This window comes from Carcharodon carcharias, chromosome 19 (genome assembly GCF_017639515.1).
Source record: "Carcharodon carcharias isolate sCarCar2 chromosome 19, sCarCar2.pri, whole genome shotgun sequence".
Lineage (NCBI taxonomy): Eukaryota > Metazoa > Chordata > Chondrichthyes > Lamniformes > Lamnidae > Carcharodon > Carcharodon carcharias.
In genome coordinates this window covers 92,203,846-92,221,986 of record NC_054485.1, presented here as the reverse complement: position 1 = coordinate 92,221,986, position 18,141 = coordinate 92,203,846, and the positions used below count along the sequence as shown (strand labels likewise).

The 18,141-nt window shown below is 48.3% G+C and overlaps 1 protein-coding gene across 1 annotated transcript in view; it reads left to right on the top strand.

Moving 5' to 3' along the window:
* The first annotated feature begins 1,457 nt into the window (after positions 1 to 1,457).
* The window catches only part of LOC121291139 (E3 ubiquitin-protein ligase TRIM39-like), a 37,574-nt gene continuing 20,890 nt past the window's right edge, over positions 1,458 to 18,141 (top strand). Inside the window, exons 1-2 of the mRNA XM_041212220.1 lie at positions 1,458 to 2,100; positions 13,139 to 13,234. Coding sequence (XP_041068154.1) covers positions 1,702 to 2,100; positions 13,139 to 13,234 — 495 coding nt within the window. The 5' untranslated portion in view covers positions 1,458 to 1,701. The remainder of the gene's footprint in view (positions 2,101 to 13,138; positions 13,235 to 18,141) is intronic.

The window sequence follows — 18,141 nt, the reverse complement described above, 5'->3', positions numbered from 1 at the left end:
GTACAGCTGCAGTAAGACATCCTTGCTCCTGTACTCAAGTCCTCTCACAATGAAGGCCAACATACATTTGCCTTCCCAACTGCTTGTTGCACCTGCATACTCGCTTTCAGTGATTGGTTTACAAGGGCACCCAGGTCCCTTTGTACATCAACATTTCCCAGTTATCGCCTTTTAAATAATATTCTGCCATTCTGTTCTGCCTAGAACTAAGGGGCACAGTTTCATAATAAGGGCACCCCCCCCCCCCCCCCCCATTTAAGACAGAGATGAGGAGTATTTCTTCTCTCGGAGAGTCAGTGGTGTTTGGAATTCTCTTCCCCAGAGACCAGTTGAGGCTGCTGGGTCATTGAACGTTTTGAAGGCTGAGTTGGACAGATTTTAGATTCACAAGAGAGTCAGAGGTGATGGGGCGGGGGCACAAAGGACAGTGAAGCTAAGGCCACAGTCAGATCAGCCATGATCTCATTGAATGACAGAGCAGGCTCAAGGGGCTGTATGGCCAACTCCTGCTCCTATTGCTTATGATCTTAGATGTTCAAACAGAGACGGATATGAAAGGCAGCTAGTATCATTTCAATTCGAAGAGCCAGCAAAGACCTCCCTGATGACCCGGCCAATATTTATCCCTCACCCGACATCCCTAAAACAGGATTGTTGGGCCGTTGTGGCATTGCTGTTTGTTTCAGCTTGCTGTGCCCAAACTGGTTGCCGCCTGCCCTATGACAGGACAGCGAGGACGCTTCAAAAGTATTTCACCAAAGCGCTTGGGGACAGGAAAGGCGCCATACAAATGCAAATCTTTCCTTTCCAAATCATTGCGGGCTTGAGGCACCAGAGCAGTCGGTTCACGTGTGCAATGTACATTTACCGCAGAGGGCTGTCGGGGCTGGGCCGTTAGGTATGTTCAAGGCTGAGATAGATAAATTTTTAATCAGTAAAGGAATCAAGGGTCGTGGGGGAGGAGGCAGGAAAGCGGAGTTGAGGATTATCAGATCAGCCACGATCTCCTTGAATGGAGAGCAGACTGGAGGACCGGCCGAATGGCCTGATTCGGCTCCGCCATTCATACTCATGGGATCTCAGCTTCAACTGGGAGCACACGTTAGATTAACCAAATCGCTCAGCAGCCCCCCCACCCCCACCCCACCCAGCCACCCACCCCCTCCCCTCCCCTCCCCTCCCCACCGATCCTGTCTAAGCGCGATTCAGTCTGTCCCCACGATCGTGTGTGTTTGAGGCTTCACCTCTGCCCTTCACAGAGCCTGCACCATGGAGAGCTGCAAAACGCTGGCGTGATCTCGGGGAAATCATCTGGGCCAGCCCTAACTTCGACCCCTTTGGCCGGGGGGTGGGGGGATGGGGGGGAGGTGGGGGAATTGACCCCCACCGCACCCCCACCACCTTTTAAAGTCGCCTCGGGTGCACGTGTTTATGAAGGTGCCGAGACAGCTGCCCAGTTTCAGTTTTGACTTTCCCTTAAAACTTCAAGCGTCAGTCATCAGCAGAGGAATAGGGAGTGAAACTGAAACTCAACATCTCTCTCTCTCTCTTCACACACACACACACACACACCCCCTCCACACACACACACAGCCTGAGCTGGGATTTGCCAGTGCCTTCGCCACTCTCACTCACTGATTCACTCAGCACCAGTTCAGGCAGCCAGGGAACTTGTCCCCACTGTCCCCTTGAACAGCAGCAATGGCATCATCGCCCTCCTCCTCGTCCTGCTCCGGGCTGAAGCCGGACCTGACCTGCTCGGTGTGCCTGGACTACTTCCAGGACCCTGTGCTGACCCGCTGCGAGCACACCTTCTGCCGCCGCTGCGTCCAGGAGTTCTGGCGCCAGCAGCGGCGCAACATCTGCCCCATCTGCCGCAAGATCTGCCCCTCCGACCACCTGCTGAGGAACCGGGCCCTGGCCGGGGTCATCGACTCGCTCCGGAGGCAGGAGGACGCGCAGCTCTGCGGCCAGCACCGGCAGCACAGGAGCTTCTTCTGCCACGAAGACCAGGAGCTCATCTGCTGCCAGTGCCGGGACTCGGCTCGGCATCGGACCCACCCAGTGATCGGCATCGAAGAGGCCATGGCCCGCTACAAGGTGAGAGGGGGAAGTCCATTTCCAGAAATCAGGCTTTATTGGGACAGTCACCCATGAGGAATTCAGGAGGAACTTTCTTTACCCAGAGAGTGGAGAGAATGTGGACATGACTGGACCCCATGGAGCAGCCCAGCCTTGCTGCATCTAAAGGGAAAAGCCAAGATGTAAGGGAGGAATTTCAGAACAGGAATGGACCATTCAGCCCCCTTTACCTAACTCAATTCCACCTACCTGCCCTGGCTCTGTACTCCTTGCCTAACGAAAATCCTTTATCTGCCTCAGTGCTGACACTTGCAATTGGCTCCCAGCCTCGACAGATTTTTTTGTGTGCGGGGAGAGAGAGTTCCAGTTTTCCACAGCCCCCCATTGTGTGAAGAAATCTCACATCTGAATGGCCGGGCTGTCATTTTAAGGCTCTGCCTCTTTTTGTTCTGGACTCCTGTGAGGGGAAACAGTTTCACTTTATCAACTCTAATCAGTTGCTTAACACCTCAATTAGATCACGCCAAAATTTTCTTCCAGATTTGAGGGAATCTGATCTGAGCAACCGGATCCTTGTAATTTAAGTTAGCCCTTTTAGCCTGGGTATCATTCCAGTGGATTGAGTTATGCAAGGAAAAAAAGAACTGAAAGGTTCGCAGATGGGGTGGGAGGATGAGATCATTGCGAGTAGAACTGTTGGCATAGATTAGTCAGGACAAATGGCCTCTTTCGGTGCTGTAAATTCTATATAGTTTAATTTAATCTAAATTAATTTAACTTCTATTTTGGACTTCAGGACATTCATAGGTATAAAAACAGGAAAGTGCTCTGTTCACAAAATGGTGACTGGAAATCAGGAACTCAGGCTCTGGACATTTCGATGGGGGGGGGTGGGTGGGGTTGGTTGGAGGAAGCTAGCTGAAATGTTCAAAATGGAGGTTAATAGATTTTTGTTAGCTAAAGGCACCAAGAGATGGGGATTAAAGGTGTGTCAATGAGTTTGAGGCATAGATTAACCATGATCTAATTAAATGGTGGGACATGTTCGAAGGGATGAATAGGCCTGCTCCCACCTCTATGGAGATGCTGGGCATTGCTCACGGCTGGTCTGGGATCTGTGTGGTTGTGCTATTTCACCATTAGGTTAGGTTTAACCTGGTCTGTTCCTTCAAACCCACTGTTCATGCAATCTCAGCTTCAAATGGAAGCACATGTTAAATGAAACAATTTGTTCAGTGGTGTACCGTTTTCCACCTCCCCCAATCCTGTCTAAGTGTGATTCAGTTTGTCTTCATGGTTGTGTGTTTGTATCTTTATCTCTGCTTCCATCCCCGGATCTCCCTGTCTTTCAGTCTCTCGTACTGACTTTTCAGTTTTCGGGATTGGTGTCTCATAAATTCTTCGCCAAGAAAGATTTGCATTTATAGCGTCAACTCAGGATGTCCTAAAGTGCTTTACAGCCAATGAAGTACTTTTTCAGATGTGTAGTCAGTGTTGTAACATAAGACTGTACAGAAATAAAGTTAATAAAGAGTGTGGGTCAGACAAAGAGCTCAGTGTTTGATATTTATACTGAACAGAGCCATTTGGGTGGGGTTTATACACCGTACTTCCAACTTCTGTGTAAATCTTGCTGTGTGTGTGTTGTTCACAGCATCTCTCTCTCTCTGTGCATCTCTATCGCTGTGCATCTCTCTCTCCCTCTGTATCTCTCTCTCTCTGTGCATCTCTCTTTCTCTGTGTATGTCTCCCACTCTCTCTCTGTGCATGTCTCCCTCTCTCTCTGTGCATGTCTCTCTCTCTCTCTGTGTCTCTCTGTGTGCATGTCTCTCTCTCGCTGTGCATGTCTCGCTCTCTCTCTCTGTGCATGTCTCTCTCTGTGCATGTCTCTCTCTCTGTGCATTTCTCTGTGTGCATGTCTCTCTCTCGCTGTGCATGTCTGTATCTCTCTCTCCCTCTCTGTGCATGTCTCTCTTTCTCGCTCTCTCCCTCTCTGTGCATGTCTCTCTTTCCCTCTCTCCCTCTCTGTGCATGTCTCTCCCTCTCTCTGCATGTCTCTCCCTCTCTGTGCATGTCTCTCTTTCTCTCTCTGTGCATGTCTCTCTCTCTGTCTGTGCGTTTCTCTCTCTGTGTGCGTCTCTCTGTGCATGTCTCTGTCTCTCTCTGTGCGTGTCTTTCTCTCTCTGTGCGTGTCTCTCTCTCTCTCTGTGCGTGTCTCTCTCTCTCTCTGTGCATGTCTCTATCTCTCTCTGTGCATGTCTCTCTCTCTCTCTGTGCGTTTCTGTCTCTCTCTCTCTCTCTCTCTGTGCATGTCTCTCTTTCTCTCTCTCCCTCTCTGTGCATGTCTCTCTTTCTCTCTCCCTCGCTGTGCATGTCTCTCTCTCTCTCTATGCATGTCTCTCTCTTTCTCTCTCTGTGCATCTATGTGTGTGTGTGTGTGTGTGTGTGTGTCTCTCTCTCTCTCTCTGTGCATGTCTCTCCCTCGCTGTGCATGTCTCCCTCTCTCTGTGCATGTCTCCCTCTCTCTCTATGCATGTCTCTCTCTCTCTGTGCATCTGTGTGTGTGTGTATGTCTCTCTCTCTCTGTGCGTGTCTCTCTCTCTATGCATGCCTTTCTCTCTCTGCGTCTCTCTCTCTGTGCATGTCTCTCTCTGTGCGTCTCTCTCTCTGTGTGTGTCTCTCTCTCCCTCTGTGCATGTCTCTTTCTCTCTCTCTCTGCATCTCTCTTTCTCTCTCTCTGTGCATGTCTCTCTCTCTCTCTCTGCGTGTCTCTCTCTCTCTGTGCGTTTCTGTCTCTCTCTCTGTGCATGTCTCTCTTTCTCTCTCCCTCTCTGTGCATGTCTCTCTCTCTCTCTGTGCGTCTCTCTCTCTCTCTCTGTGTTTCTCTCTCTCTGTGCGTGTCTCTCTCTCTCTGTGCGTGTCTCTCTCTCTATGCGTCTCTCTCTGTGCATGTCTCTCTCTGTGCGTTTCTGTCTCTCTCTCTCTCTGTGCATGTCTCTCTTTCTCTCTCTCCCTCTGTGCATGTCTCTCTTTCTCTCTCTCCCTCTCTGTGCATGTCTCTCTTTATCTCTCTCTCTCTGTGCATGTCTCCCTCTCTCTCTATGCATGTCTCTCTCTCCCTCTGTGCGTCTCTCTCTCTCTCTCTGTGTCTCTCTCTGTGCATGTCTCTCTCTCTCTGTGCATCTCTCTCTCTCTCTTTGAGCGTGTCTCTCTCTCTATGCATGTCTTTCTCTCTCTGCGTCTCTCTCTCTCTCTCTGTGTGTCTCTCTCTCTCTCTGTGCGTTTCTGTCTCTCTCTCTCTCTCTGTGCATGTCTCTCTTTCTCTCTCTCTCTCTGTGCATGTCTTTCTTTCTCTCTCTCCCTCTCTGTGCATGTCTCTCTTTCTCTCTCTCCCTCTCTGTGCATGTCTCTCTTTATCTCTCTCTCTAGCATGTCTCCCTCTCTCTCTAGTATGTCTCTCTCTCTCTCTGTGCGTCTCTCTCTCTCCCTCTCTGTGTCTTTCTCTCTCCCTGTGCATGTCTCTCTCTCTCTGTGCGTGTCTCTCTCTCTGTGCGTGTCTCTCTCTCTGTGCGTGTCTCTCTCTCTCTGTGCGTCTCTCTCTCTGTGCGTCTCTCTCTCTCCCTGTGCATGTCTCTCTCTTTCTATGCATGTCTCGCTCCATCTCTCTGTGCGCCTCTCTCTCTCTCTGTCTCTCTCTTTGTCTGTGTGTGTGTGTGTGAGTGACTCTCTCCCTCTGTGTGTGTATGTGTGTGTGTGTGAGTGAGTGACTCTCTCCTTCTGTGTGTGTGTGTGTTTGTGTGTGTGTGTGAGTGAATCTCCCTCTGTGTGTGTCTCTCTCCTTGTGTTTTTTTTATTCACGGAGTGTGGGCTTCGCTGGCTGGGCCAGCATTTATTGCCCATCCCTAATTGTCTGTCTCCTTGCCTGCGTGTGTGTGTGTGTGTGTGTGTGTGTGTATCTCACTCTGTGTCTCTTCTGCATGTTTCCCTCTCTATCTCTCTATTCCTCCACTCTATCATTCATGGCAGAATATTCATTCAACACCTCCTCCCCGCCCTCCCAATTCTTTATACAGCTTTCTTTAAATCTGTCTGCTGTTCACAACTCTCCCTGCAACTACCTCTGACTGCTGTCAGTAGGTAGAACTCTTCCCTCTAGTATGGCCAGATTTGTGATTGTTAAACCAAAGAATGGTCTGTTTTCCCCCACTCCCCACCCCGGTCTCTTGAGCAATCCTGATTCCAATTGCACCTCCCTCGGTGCCAGTGCCTTTAGCTGCTCTGGCCCGAAGCTCTGGAATTCCCTCCTAAGCCTCTCAAACTCCCTTTATTTTCCTTTAAGATGCTCCCTAAAACCCATCTCTTTGACCAAGCTGTCTCCTTACGTGGCTTGATGTCAAATTTTGTGCCAAACTGTTCCTGTAAAGTGCCTCAGCATGTTTTATTATGTTAAAGGTGCCAGGTAAACACAAGCTGTTGTTGCTTTAGGAGAATAAAACTGAAAAGAGTATTTCATATCTAAACAAGAAGAGGATTGTAAGGCCTTGCGGATTTATTATTCGGAAAAGAAATTAAGAATGGCACAAGTTTTATAGATTATATGACATGGGTGACAAACTGGGATTTAATTTCTGAACCCAACAGATGCTAAAGGAAAGACTGCACGATAAATGGAATTTTAACATCTTTATTCTAATCTATGTCACTTCAACCTAGAATGGGAATGATCACAACGTTATTCAATGTTGAATAAAAGCAATGACATTTTTTAAAAATAAAAGCTCTGGCCTCTGTGGTCAGAATGTTATGGGTTAAGTCCCATTCGAATACAAAATTCCAGTGCAGTACTGAGGGCGTGGTGTCTTTTATGAGCCAGTTCTCCCTGGTGTCCTTATTAGCACATAAATCCCATAACCAACATCGGCAGATTATATATAGACATTATCAGACTGCTCTTTATGGGAGTTCGCTGCTGTGTGCAGCTAGGCTGCTTTTCCCAACACAGTAACCAACACTTCCAAAATATTGAATTGCCTGTAAAGCGCTCTGGGACACCCTCAGGCTGGGGACATTTCTTGTGCACTCAGTCACCTCCCACTTCCTGCCCACCGCCCACTACTACCCTTGTTAAAATTGACGTCAAGGGATGTGGGGACAGTGGGTAAAAATGGCATAGAGGTAGATGCTCGGCCATGCCCTGTTTGAATGGCTGTTATGGGACAGCCTTTTGGCAAAGCTGATTCTTTAAAAATCCAGAGGAAAACTTTAAACAACTGTCATTACCTATATTTTTAAGTGATATGTTTGAGATGCAGCTCTAAATTCAGGAATCAGACCACCAGTTCTTGAGAGGTTTGCCAGATTTAATCTATAAAGTTGTTGCCTGATTGAAAATGACATTTCTATACATACATCATGTAAAGCTAAATGCATCTTTCCCAACTTATTTCCACAAATAGGTTTGTGTGACTGCAATAGCTTTTCCAAATCACTTTGACACTTGCTTGGAAGGTAACTCAATATTTCATTTAAATTTTCAAGCACCCCCTCATTATCTAATTTGATTAGAGGAAAATCAATTTCAGAGTCCTGCACTTCTACCTCTTTCTCATCATCTTTTTGTTTCTCTTCCCTTTCAAAGCATATTTACATGACACACCCTCTGCTTCTTCCTTCTATCTGGAGTACTTATTAAATAATTTACTTCACTCAATTTTTTTCAACCCCATAAGGCCCACTAAATCTTGCATTCAGTGAATCACATGGTCCTGGTATCAAAACTAGTACTTACTCTCCAGAAATAAAACTGTGAATTTTAGCCTTCTTACCTGCTTTCACTTTCATCACTTGCTGTGATATCTTTAAATGTTCCTTAGCCAACTCATAAGCTCTGTTCAGTCTTTCCCTGAAATTTGATACATAATCCAGGACAATGGTTTCTGAATTTTGACCCACCAATTTCTCATGAATCAATTTCAGTTGTCCCCTTACCTCATGATCATAAACTAGTTCAAAAGGACTAAAACCAATTGATGCATTAGGAGATCTCCAATAACAAATAACTAAAATGGAATTACTGTGTCCCAATCCTGTGGATAATTATGACATTATGCTCTTAACATAGTTTTTAAAGTTTGATGCCATTTTTCCAAAGCTCCTTGTGACTCCGCGTGATGAGCTGTTGACTTAAACTGTTTTATCCCCAAACTGTTCATTACTTCCTTAAGCAACTGTGACATGAAATTTGACCCCTGATCTGATTGTATTTCTTTAGGTAAAGCATATTTTGTCAAAATTTTAACTCCTCCACAATCTTCTTAGTTGTAATATTTCTTAAAGGTATCACTTCAGAAAACCTGGTAGACATATTCATTATTGTCGATAAATACTGATTTCCACTTTTAGTCTTAGGGAGGGGTCCTACACAATCAGTCATGACCCTGATAAAAGGTTCTTCAAATGATGGTTTTGGGATTAAAGGCTTAATCACTGCTTGTAGCTTTCCTGTTATTTGACATGTATAACAGGTTGTACAGAACTTGACTACATCCCTATGCAGTCTTGGCCAAAAAAAAATGCCCCTGCATCCTTTCCTGTGTTTTCCTAATTCCTAAATGTTCCCCCCTCCCCAATGGAATTTTATGAGCAATCCTCAGAATCTCATTTCTATACCCTAATGGGATAACAATCTGATGCACCTGCCTCCAGCTTTCATTTGCTGAGACATGATCTGACTGCCACTTTCTCATCAAAATAACTTCCTGAAGATAATAACATACTGGAATACATTTTGCTTCTGTTTCTGAATAAGCTTTCTGATATAACTGTTTTAATTACAAATCAATTTTTCACTAACCTCTTTGAGTTAAACACTTCAGCTTAACTGTTCTGCATTCCTTCCTCCTGAACAATGTTATCAAACAGAGTGCCAGCTGATTGGATTTCGACACCTTCTTCTTACCTTTGAACTGCCTGCCTTTCTCATTTTTCTTGCCCTTCCCGATGACCCTTTGATCTCATCACAACACAATCAGGAAATAATCCAGGATGTTCGTTGTGTAACACCTCTGTTGAAAACGCTTCTACAGGCTGCTCAACTACCATAGGCATCATCCACATTTGCAATCCAGCAAATTGAACCCCTGCAATGGGCAATTTTTCCACTAACTATAACTTGCCTGTCTTCCATTTGCTCTTTAAACTTACCTTCTACAATGGAATGGATTTAGCACCTCCCTGAACCCTGCTTATTATTACCACCTTCTGCAATACTCCCTTTGAACAACAAATATCACCATCCCACAACATTAAGGATTGACTAGCCCCCGTGTCTCTTAAAATTTACCTGTCCCATCCTGTACACATGGAAAGACTTTCCCTTCACATATAAAATATTTTAACATTTCTGTGACCTGCTCCTCAGAATTCTCTTGAGTAAACTGTGAACACATTCCCACTTCACCTTTCACTGATTTTCCCTGTTTCACTGTACACAAACCATTGGTTTCTCCTGTTCCTGCACCTCAGAACCCACAGTACTTTTACTTCCAGAGCTTTTCTGTACCCTAAAATTTACAACAGATTTTTCCTGCAACCTCCAACACACTGACTTCCTGTGCCCCACTTTAATACAAGGAAACACCTCAATTTTCAAATGTCACTTCTACCTTCAGCACCTTCCTTTTTGTTCTGAGAAAAAATTTCCTGGGAACTTCCAGCTGCTCCTTTTCTTGCCTGACTTACCTACCTTCCTTTCACCTTCCCACTTTTTATCTTTTTCCAATTTGAAAGGGTGACAAAAAAAAGGCTTAGCTCTATGAACTAACTCATAATCACCAGCTATCTCTGCTGCTTCTCTTACAGAATCAACCCTCTGTTCCTCCACATGAGTTCTCATTACCAAAGAAATTGAATCTTTAAATTCTTCCAAAAGAATTACTTCTATAAGAGCTGCATAGGTTGCCTCTATTTTTAACACCCATATCGACCATCCAAAATTACTTTGTTTTACTCTTTCAAACTCAATTTAAGTTTGTCCAAGCTGTTTTCTCATATTCCTAAATTTCTGTCTGTATGCTTCAGGGACCAACTCTTATGCACTCAAAATAGCCTTTATCACCACATCATAATTCACTGACATTTCTTCTGATAGTGAAGCAGATGGCTCAAGCGCTGTACTGAACAACTTAGACTGTAATAATAACGTCCAGTTTTCCTGTGGCCATTTCATCTGTTTAGCTAGCTTCTCAAATGAAATAAAGAATGCTTCAATATTTTTTTCCTCAAACTTTGGAAGAGCTTGTACAAACTTAAACATCTCCCCACTGGGTTCTATTGTCAAGATAAATCCTTTCCTACTGGCATCTGTTTTTTAACTGCCAACATTTTCAATTGGAATTCTCTCTCTCTTTTTCTCTTTCCTCCTTCTCTATCTTCACAATTTCTAATTCCCTTTCAAAAGTAATTGCTCTGTCCTTTGCTTCTAATTCAAGCTTTTTCATTTGCAACTGAAGCCTCACTACCTCCAGCTGTGATTCACTAGTGTCAAGTTTCACTTCCAAATGTAGATGCTGTGCTCTACTTTTAAGTATATCTGATTTCCTAGCACCCTGCAGGTAACCCCAATTTTAACTTATCTGCCAACTCTGATAACTTACTTTTGGTTATTTTTTTCCAACCCAGAGTTATCTCTGCTACTCCCAGACAAGTCTTAGCAATTGCCAAAACCATCTTGCAGTCTCACCACTTCTAAAATACCTCACCAACTCCTGGTTTCAAAGTGCTTCTCATACTCGTAACCTTAAGATTCACCAATTCCAAACCAATCAAGGAATTAGAAACATTTTCATCCCAGCAAGAGCCCCCATTGTTATGAGACAGCCTTTTGGTAAAGCAGTGAAACTTTAAACAACTGTCATAACCTATATTTTTAAGTAGTATGTTTGAGATGCAACTCTAAATTCAGGAGTCAGACCACCAGTTCTTGAGAGGTTTAATATTAAGCTAAATGAAACATTTTATTAATTTACACAAGTTAAGTATATGCATATGGATACAAATTACTACTATCATAACTTTTAACAAATTCCCAAACTAATCTCCATTAAGGTAACAGCAACTCATAGACTTAACCAGACACCAGGCAAAGCATTTTCACCTTACAAATTCTAAATGAGGTTCCTTTCACTTTGGTTCATGTGCAGACAGCTGTAGGCTTACAGCTACTTTGATCTTACATTGCCCCTGCTCTTCACACATGAAAACTGCCCTCTGATACACCTAGCATATCTCATTGAATGTAACTTCTCATTGTATCACCAGCCTCTTCGAACAATAAAACCACCCTTTCATCCTACCAATTTTATTAGTAATATAAACATATTGCTTGGTATCTGCTAGCTAGGTGCCAGATTTCTTCTTGATTGCTTTGTTCAAAAAATGCAAATGCACTCTACCTCTCTTACATCTCAAAGCTAGTACACATCAAAGCACCCAGACTAGCTGGCTTAAATCCAATTAAGACACACCCACAGACTAAACCTCTATTTTAAAAGAAAAATATTTTCCAATAATATGTATATACATTAATAGCTTCATGCCAATGGCAGAGCAGCCTCGACGGGCTGAATGGCTTGCTCCTATGTTCCAGCAACCCCTCAGGACGTTTTGTTGAGCGAGAGAACACCATGCCAAATGTATGGTGCTGCTGAAAGGAAGACTCTGGTGAGTGAATGCTCCAGAACTGACAGAAGGCCAACTCTGACAGTGAGCCTGCACCCTGCACCTCAGTTTATTTTACAATTACTGGAAGATATTGTAATGCGGAATATTGAGAAGGCAACGTGAGCCATGTCCCTCAGTTTTTTGATGTCAAACCTTCTCTCCTGGATGAGCCCAGCTGGGTCGCATTCGGCAGGTAACTGCCGTCCTAGAGTAGCTCCACCAAAGTGCTCGTTCTTTCCGCGTGAGCTAGTTGTGAGGATTAGCAGACCGTTTCACTGTGGGAGGCATCGCACTTGTCCACACACAAGGTTAACTCTCCCGTCAAAGCTCAGCCCTCCTGGTATGTTAACTTTCCCCTTGAAGCCGGTCCCTCCAGTACGCTCACACTTCCATACAATCCCATTCCTCTAGTACTTGTCTAAGTATTTGCACTGTTTATAGGAACAGTGAGTTTGCTGAGCTCTTTAAGCTGTGCATTTTCGAGCAAGGTTAAGAACGAAACCAGGGCTGAAAAGATTAAATGAGGTGGAGAGGTTGTGTAGACTAGGCTTGTATTCTCTCAAGTGTAAGGGACCAAGGGGTTTGAGATGATTAAAGAATTTGATAGTTTCTCTCTATCTAGCTATTTGCTGCTGTTAGGGATTTCCAGGACAAGTGGAACTAATTTTTAAATTCGCAGCTTCTCTTTTCCGGGGGAATGTCAGGAAGCTCTACTTCACACACAGGCCGGTGGAAACCTGGAACTCTGTCTCCCCCTAAGAAGCAATTGGGAATTGGGGGTGGGGGGATCAATTCAAAATATCAAAACCGGCACTGATAGATTTTTGTTTGGTGAGGATATTAAGGATCCTTGAACCGACATGGGTAGATGTAGTTAGGATGCTTATCAACCAGGATCTGACTGAATGGCAGAACAGGCTCAAGGGGCTGAATGATCTCGTCCTGTTCCTCTGTTATGAGTCACTGGACCAGGAGTGATCAGTGAGCAAACAGAATGATTCTTTTATTTTCCCAACTCAAAACAAGGACCCCTGCAGGCAGTTGTAGCAACACATTCCAGGTACAATGGACAATGTCTGACCCAGTCCCAGAGTAGGGGGAAAGGACAGTGTCTGACCCACAGTCCCACCCAGTCCCAGAGGGGGGAAAGGACAGTGTCTGACCCACTGTCCACCGAGTCCCAGAGGGGGAAAGGACAGTGTCTGACCCACTGTCCCACCCAGTCCCAGAGGGGGAGAAGGACAATGTCTGACCAAAACCTTGTTTTGAATTGTTTGGTACCATCACATGGAATGATACCAGGAGATAAAACAAGATCTTCCTTTGGTTTTTTTAGGAAGGAATTGAAAGTACGCTGAACTCCCTTCAGGACCGAAGAACCAGGTGCGAAGGACTGAAATCAAAATCGGAGAAGTACATGACAAGATTACAGGTAACAAAATGTGAGATGCTGTGAGAGGTCAGCAGAGGGAGCCCTTTCACAGGGCAATCTGCAGTTGTTGAAGTTCACAGCAGACCACGATTGCAGGTCTGCATCTGGTTAATCAATCCAACAATTTAATGAGCAGAATGCTAATTGCATGCCTTATATTCACTTAAACTTTTCTTCACAGATTTCTCCTGACCGCTGTTAAAAGCTAACCCTTGTTTCATATACTTGCAGTAATCGCACATGGGCAGCTTTAACAATTCATTTATGTTCTCTCACCACTTTGCTCCTTCTTTTCCCTAAAGGTGCTAACTTCCATTGGGTCCCAGTTCCCTAAATGTTGTTCACTCTCCGCTTTCTCACCTAACCAGCCCTTTTCTTGAGCCTTGGCAGGATATTTGGCTGTGGGGGGCTTCACAACCATCCCCAATCTCACTTTTCGCCAGAGGTCACTGGATAGCAATCAAAGGAACACTCTGATTCACACCTTTCTGAGGGAAGTTGAGGCCAATTCCAATTGTGGTACTAGAGCTTGAGAGACTTGAGCGCAAAATCCATGCTGATGCTCCCATTCTGTACTGAGGGAGTGCTTCTCTGTCGGAGGATCATTGCTGAGGGAGTGCTGCAATATTGGAGGGTCAGTACTGAGGGTGTGCTTCTCTGTCAGAGGAACAGCGCTAGGGAGTGCTGCAGTGTTGGAGGGTCAGTACTGAGGGAGTGCTGCACTGTTGAAGAGTCAGTACTGAGGGGGTATTGGAGGGTCAGTACTGAGGGAGTGCTGCCATGTTGGAGAGCCAGTACTGAGGGAGTGCTGCAGTGTTGAAGGGTCAGTACTGAGGGAGTGCTTCTCTGTCAGCAGAACAGTACTGAGGGAGTGCTACATTGTTGGGGGATCAGAACTGAGGGAGTGCTGCAGTGTTGAAGAGCCAGTACTGAGGGAGTGCTACACTCTTGGAGGGTCAGTCCCGAAGGAGTGCTTCTCTGTCGGTGGAACAGTACTGAGGGAGTGCTGCATTGTTGGAGGGTCAGTACTGAGGGAGTGTTTCTCTGTCAGCAGAACAGTACTGAGGGAGTGCTACATTGTTGGGGGATCAGAACTGAGGGAGTGCTGCAGTGTTGAAGAGCCAGTACTGAGGGAGTGCTACACTCTTGGAGGGTCAGTCCTGAAGGAGTGCTTCTCTGTCGGTGGAACAGTACTGAGGGAGTGCTGCATTGTTGGAGGGTCAGTACTGAGGGAGTGCAGCACTGTCTGAGGTGCTGTCTATCCTCTCAACTAAACCTGGCATTATTTCAAAGAAGAGAAGGGAAGATCATCCTGGTATCCTGGCCAAAATTTATCCCTCAACCAACAGCACTTTAAAAAAAAGTTATCTGGTTATCATCACACTGCTTTTTGTGTCCAAATTAGGCTATGTATTTCCCACATTACAACAATGATTACGTTTTCATTGGCTGTAAAGCGATTTGTGGTCTCCGTGAAAGGCACCATATAAAATCTTAAATCCTTCCTTTTATCTTGCCGGCTGAGATTAGCCAACTGAATCCAATGAGGGACTGGAACCTGGGACTTTACTCACCCACGTGGCAGAGATTTGAAAACAGGGATGGAGGACTTTGAAATCATAAGGAGCCAATGGAAATCAGCAAGGACTGGGGTGATAAGTGAGCTGGACGCAGTGTGGGAGAGGTTGGGGGAGTGGGAGAGGGTAGGGATGTGGGAGAGAGTAGGGGTGTGGGAGAGGGTAGGGGTGTGGGAGACGGTGGGGGGTGGGGGTGTGGGAGAGGGTAGGGGTGTGGGAGACGGTGGGGGGTGGGGGTGTGGGAGAGGGTAGGGGTGTGGGAGAGGGTGGGGGTGTGGGAGAGGGTGGGTGTGTGGAAGAGGGTGGGAGTGTGGGAAAGGGTAGGCGTGTGGGATAGGGTAGGGGTGTGGGAGAGGGTAGGGGTGTGGGAGAGGGTAGGGGTGTGAAAAAGGGTAGGGGTGTGGGAGAGGGTAGGGGTGTGGGAGAGGGTAGGGGTGTGGGAGAGGGTAGGGATGTGGGAGAGGGTGGGGGTGGGGGTGTGGGAGAGGGTGGGTGTGTGGGAAAGGGTAGGGATGTGGGAGAGGGTGGGGGTGTGGGAGAGGGTGGGGGTGTGGGAGAGGGTGGGGGTGGGGGTGTGGGATAGGATAGGGATGTGGTAGAGGGTGGGGGTGTGAAAAAGGGTAGGGGTGTGGGAGAGGGTAGGGGTGTGGGAGAGGGTAGGGGTGTGGGAGAGGGTAGGGATGTGGGATAGGATAGGGGTGTGGGATAGGATAGGGGTGGGGGAGAGGGTAGGAGTGTGGGATAGGATAGGGGTGGGGGAGAGGGTAGGGGAGTGGGATAGGATAGGGGTGGGGGAGAGGGTAGGGGTGTGGGAGAGGGTAGGGGTGTGGGATAGGATAGGGGTGTGGGATAGGATAGGGGTGGGGGAGAGGGTAGGAGTGTGGGATAGGATAGGGGTGTGGGATAGGATAGGGGTGGGGGAGAGGGTAGGAGTGTGGGATAGGATAGGAGTGTGGGATAGGATAGGGGTGGGGGAGAGGGTAGGAGTGTGGGATAGGATAGGAGTGTGGGATAGGATAGGGGTGTGGGATAGGATAGGAGTGTGGGATAGGATAGGAGTGTGGGATAGGATAGGAGTGTGGGATAGGATAGGGGTGTGGGATAGGATAGGGGTGTGGGATAGGATAGGGGTGGGGGAGAGGGTAGGAGTGTGGGATAGGATAGGAGTGTGGGATAGGATAGGAGTGTGGGATAGGATAGGAGTGTGGGATAGGATAGGGGTGGGGGAGAGGGTAGGAGTGTGGGATAGGATAGGGGTGGGGGATAGGATAGGGGTGGGGGAGAGGGTAGGGGTGTGGGATAGGATAGGGGTGGGGGAGAAAATTGGGGTGTGGGATAGGATAGGGGTGGGGGAGAGGGTAGGGGTGGGGGAGAGGGTAGGAGTGTGGGATAGGATAGGGGTGGGGATAGGATAGGGGTGGGGGAGAGGGTAGGAGTGTGGGATAGGATAGGGGTGGGGGATAGGATAGGGGTGGGGGATAGGATAGGGGTGGGGGATAGGATAGGGGTGGGGGAGAGGGTAGGAGTGTGGGATAGGATAGGGGTGGGGGATAGGGTAGGGGTGGGGGAGAGGGTAGGGGTGGGGGAGAGGGTAGGAGTGTGGGATAGGATAGGGGTGGGGGATAGGATAGGGGTGGGGGAGAGGGTAGGGGTGGGGGAGAGGGTAGGAGTGTGGGATAGGATAGGGGTGTGGGATAGGATAGGAGTGTGGGATAGGATAGGGGTGTGGGATAGGATAGGGGTGGGGGAGAAAATTGGGGTGTGGGATAGGATAGGGGTGGGGGATAGGATAGGGGTGGGGGATAGGATAGGGGTGGGGGAGAGGGTAGGGGTGTGGGATAGGATAGGGGTGGGGGATAGGATAGGGGTGGGGGAGAGGATAGGGGTGGGGGAGAGGGTAGGGGTGTGGGATAGGATAGGGGTGGGGGAGAGGGTAGGGGTGGGGGATAGGATAGGGGTGGGGGAGAGGGTAGGAGTGTGGGATAGGATAGGAGTGTGGGATAGGATAGGGGTGGGGGATAGGATAGGGGTGGGGGAGAGGATAGGGGTGGGGGAGAGGGTAGGAGTGTGGGATAGGATAGGGGTGGGGGATAGGATAGGGGTGGGGGATGGGATAGGGGTGGGGGATAGGATAGGGGTGGGGGAGAGGGTAGGGGTGGGGGAGAGGATAGGGGTGGGGGATAGGATAGGGGTGGGGGATGGGATAGGGGTGGGGGATAGGATAGGGGTGGGGGAGAGGGTAGGGGTGGGGGAGAGGATAGGGGTGGGGGATAGGATAGGGGTGGGGGATAGGATAGGGGTGGGGGAGAGGGTAGGGGTGGGGGATAGGATAGGGGTGGGGGATAGGATAGGGGTGGGGGATAGGATAGGGGTGGGGGAGAGGGTAGGAGTGTGGGATAGGGTAGGGGTGGGGGATAGGATAGGGGTGGGGGAGAGGGTAGGGGTGGGGGATAGGATAGGGGTGGGGGAGAGGGTAGGAGTGTGGGATAGGATAGGGGTGGGGGAGAGGGTAGGGGTGTGGGAGAGGATAGGGGTGGGGGATAGGATAGGGGTGGGGGAGAGGATAGGGGTGGGGGATAGGGTAGGAGTGTGGGATAGGATAGGGGTGGGGGAGAGGGTAGGGGTGGGGGATAGGATAGGGGTGGGGGAGAGGGTAGGGGTGGGGGAGAGGGTAGGGGTGGGGGAGAGGATAGGGGTGGGGGAGAGGGTAGGGGTGGGGGATAGGATAGGGGTGGGGGAGAGGGTAGGGGTGGGGGATAGGATAGGGGTGGGGGATAGGATAGGAGTGTGGGATAGGATAGGGGTGGGGGAGAGGGTAGGAGTGTGGGATAGGATAGGGGTGGGGGAGAGGGTAGGGGTGGGGGATAGGATAGGGGTGGGGGAGAGGGTAGGGGTGGGGGAGAGGGTAGGGGTGGGGGATAGGATAGGGGTGGGGGATAGGATAGGGGTGGGGGATAGGATAGGAGTGGGGGAGAGGGTAGGAGTGTGGGATAGGATAGGGGTGGGGGAGAGGGTAGGGATGTGGGATAGGATAGGGGTGGGGGATAGGATAGGGGTGGGGGAGAGGGTAGGGGTGGGGGATAGGATAGGGGTGGGGGAGAGGGTAGGGGTGGGGGAGAGGGTAGGGGTGGGGGATAGGATAGGGGTGGGGGATAGGATAGGGGTGGGGGAGAGGGTAGGGGTGTGGGATAGGATAGGGGTGGGGGAGAGGGTAGGGGTGGGGGAGAGGGTAGGGGTGGGGGATAGGATAGGGGTGGGGGATAGGATAGGGGTGGGGGAGAGGGTAGGGGTGGGGGATAGGATAGGGGTGGGGGATAGGATAGGGGTGGG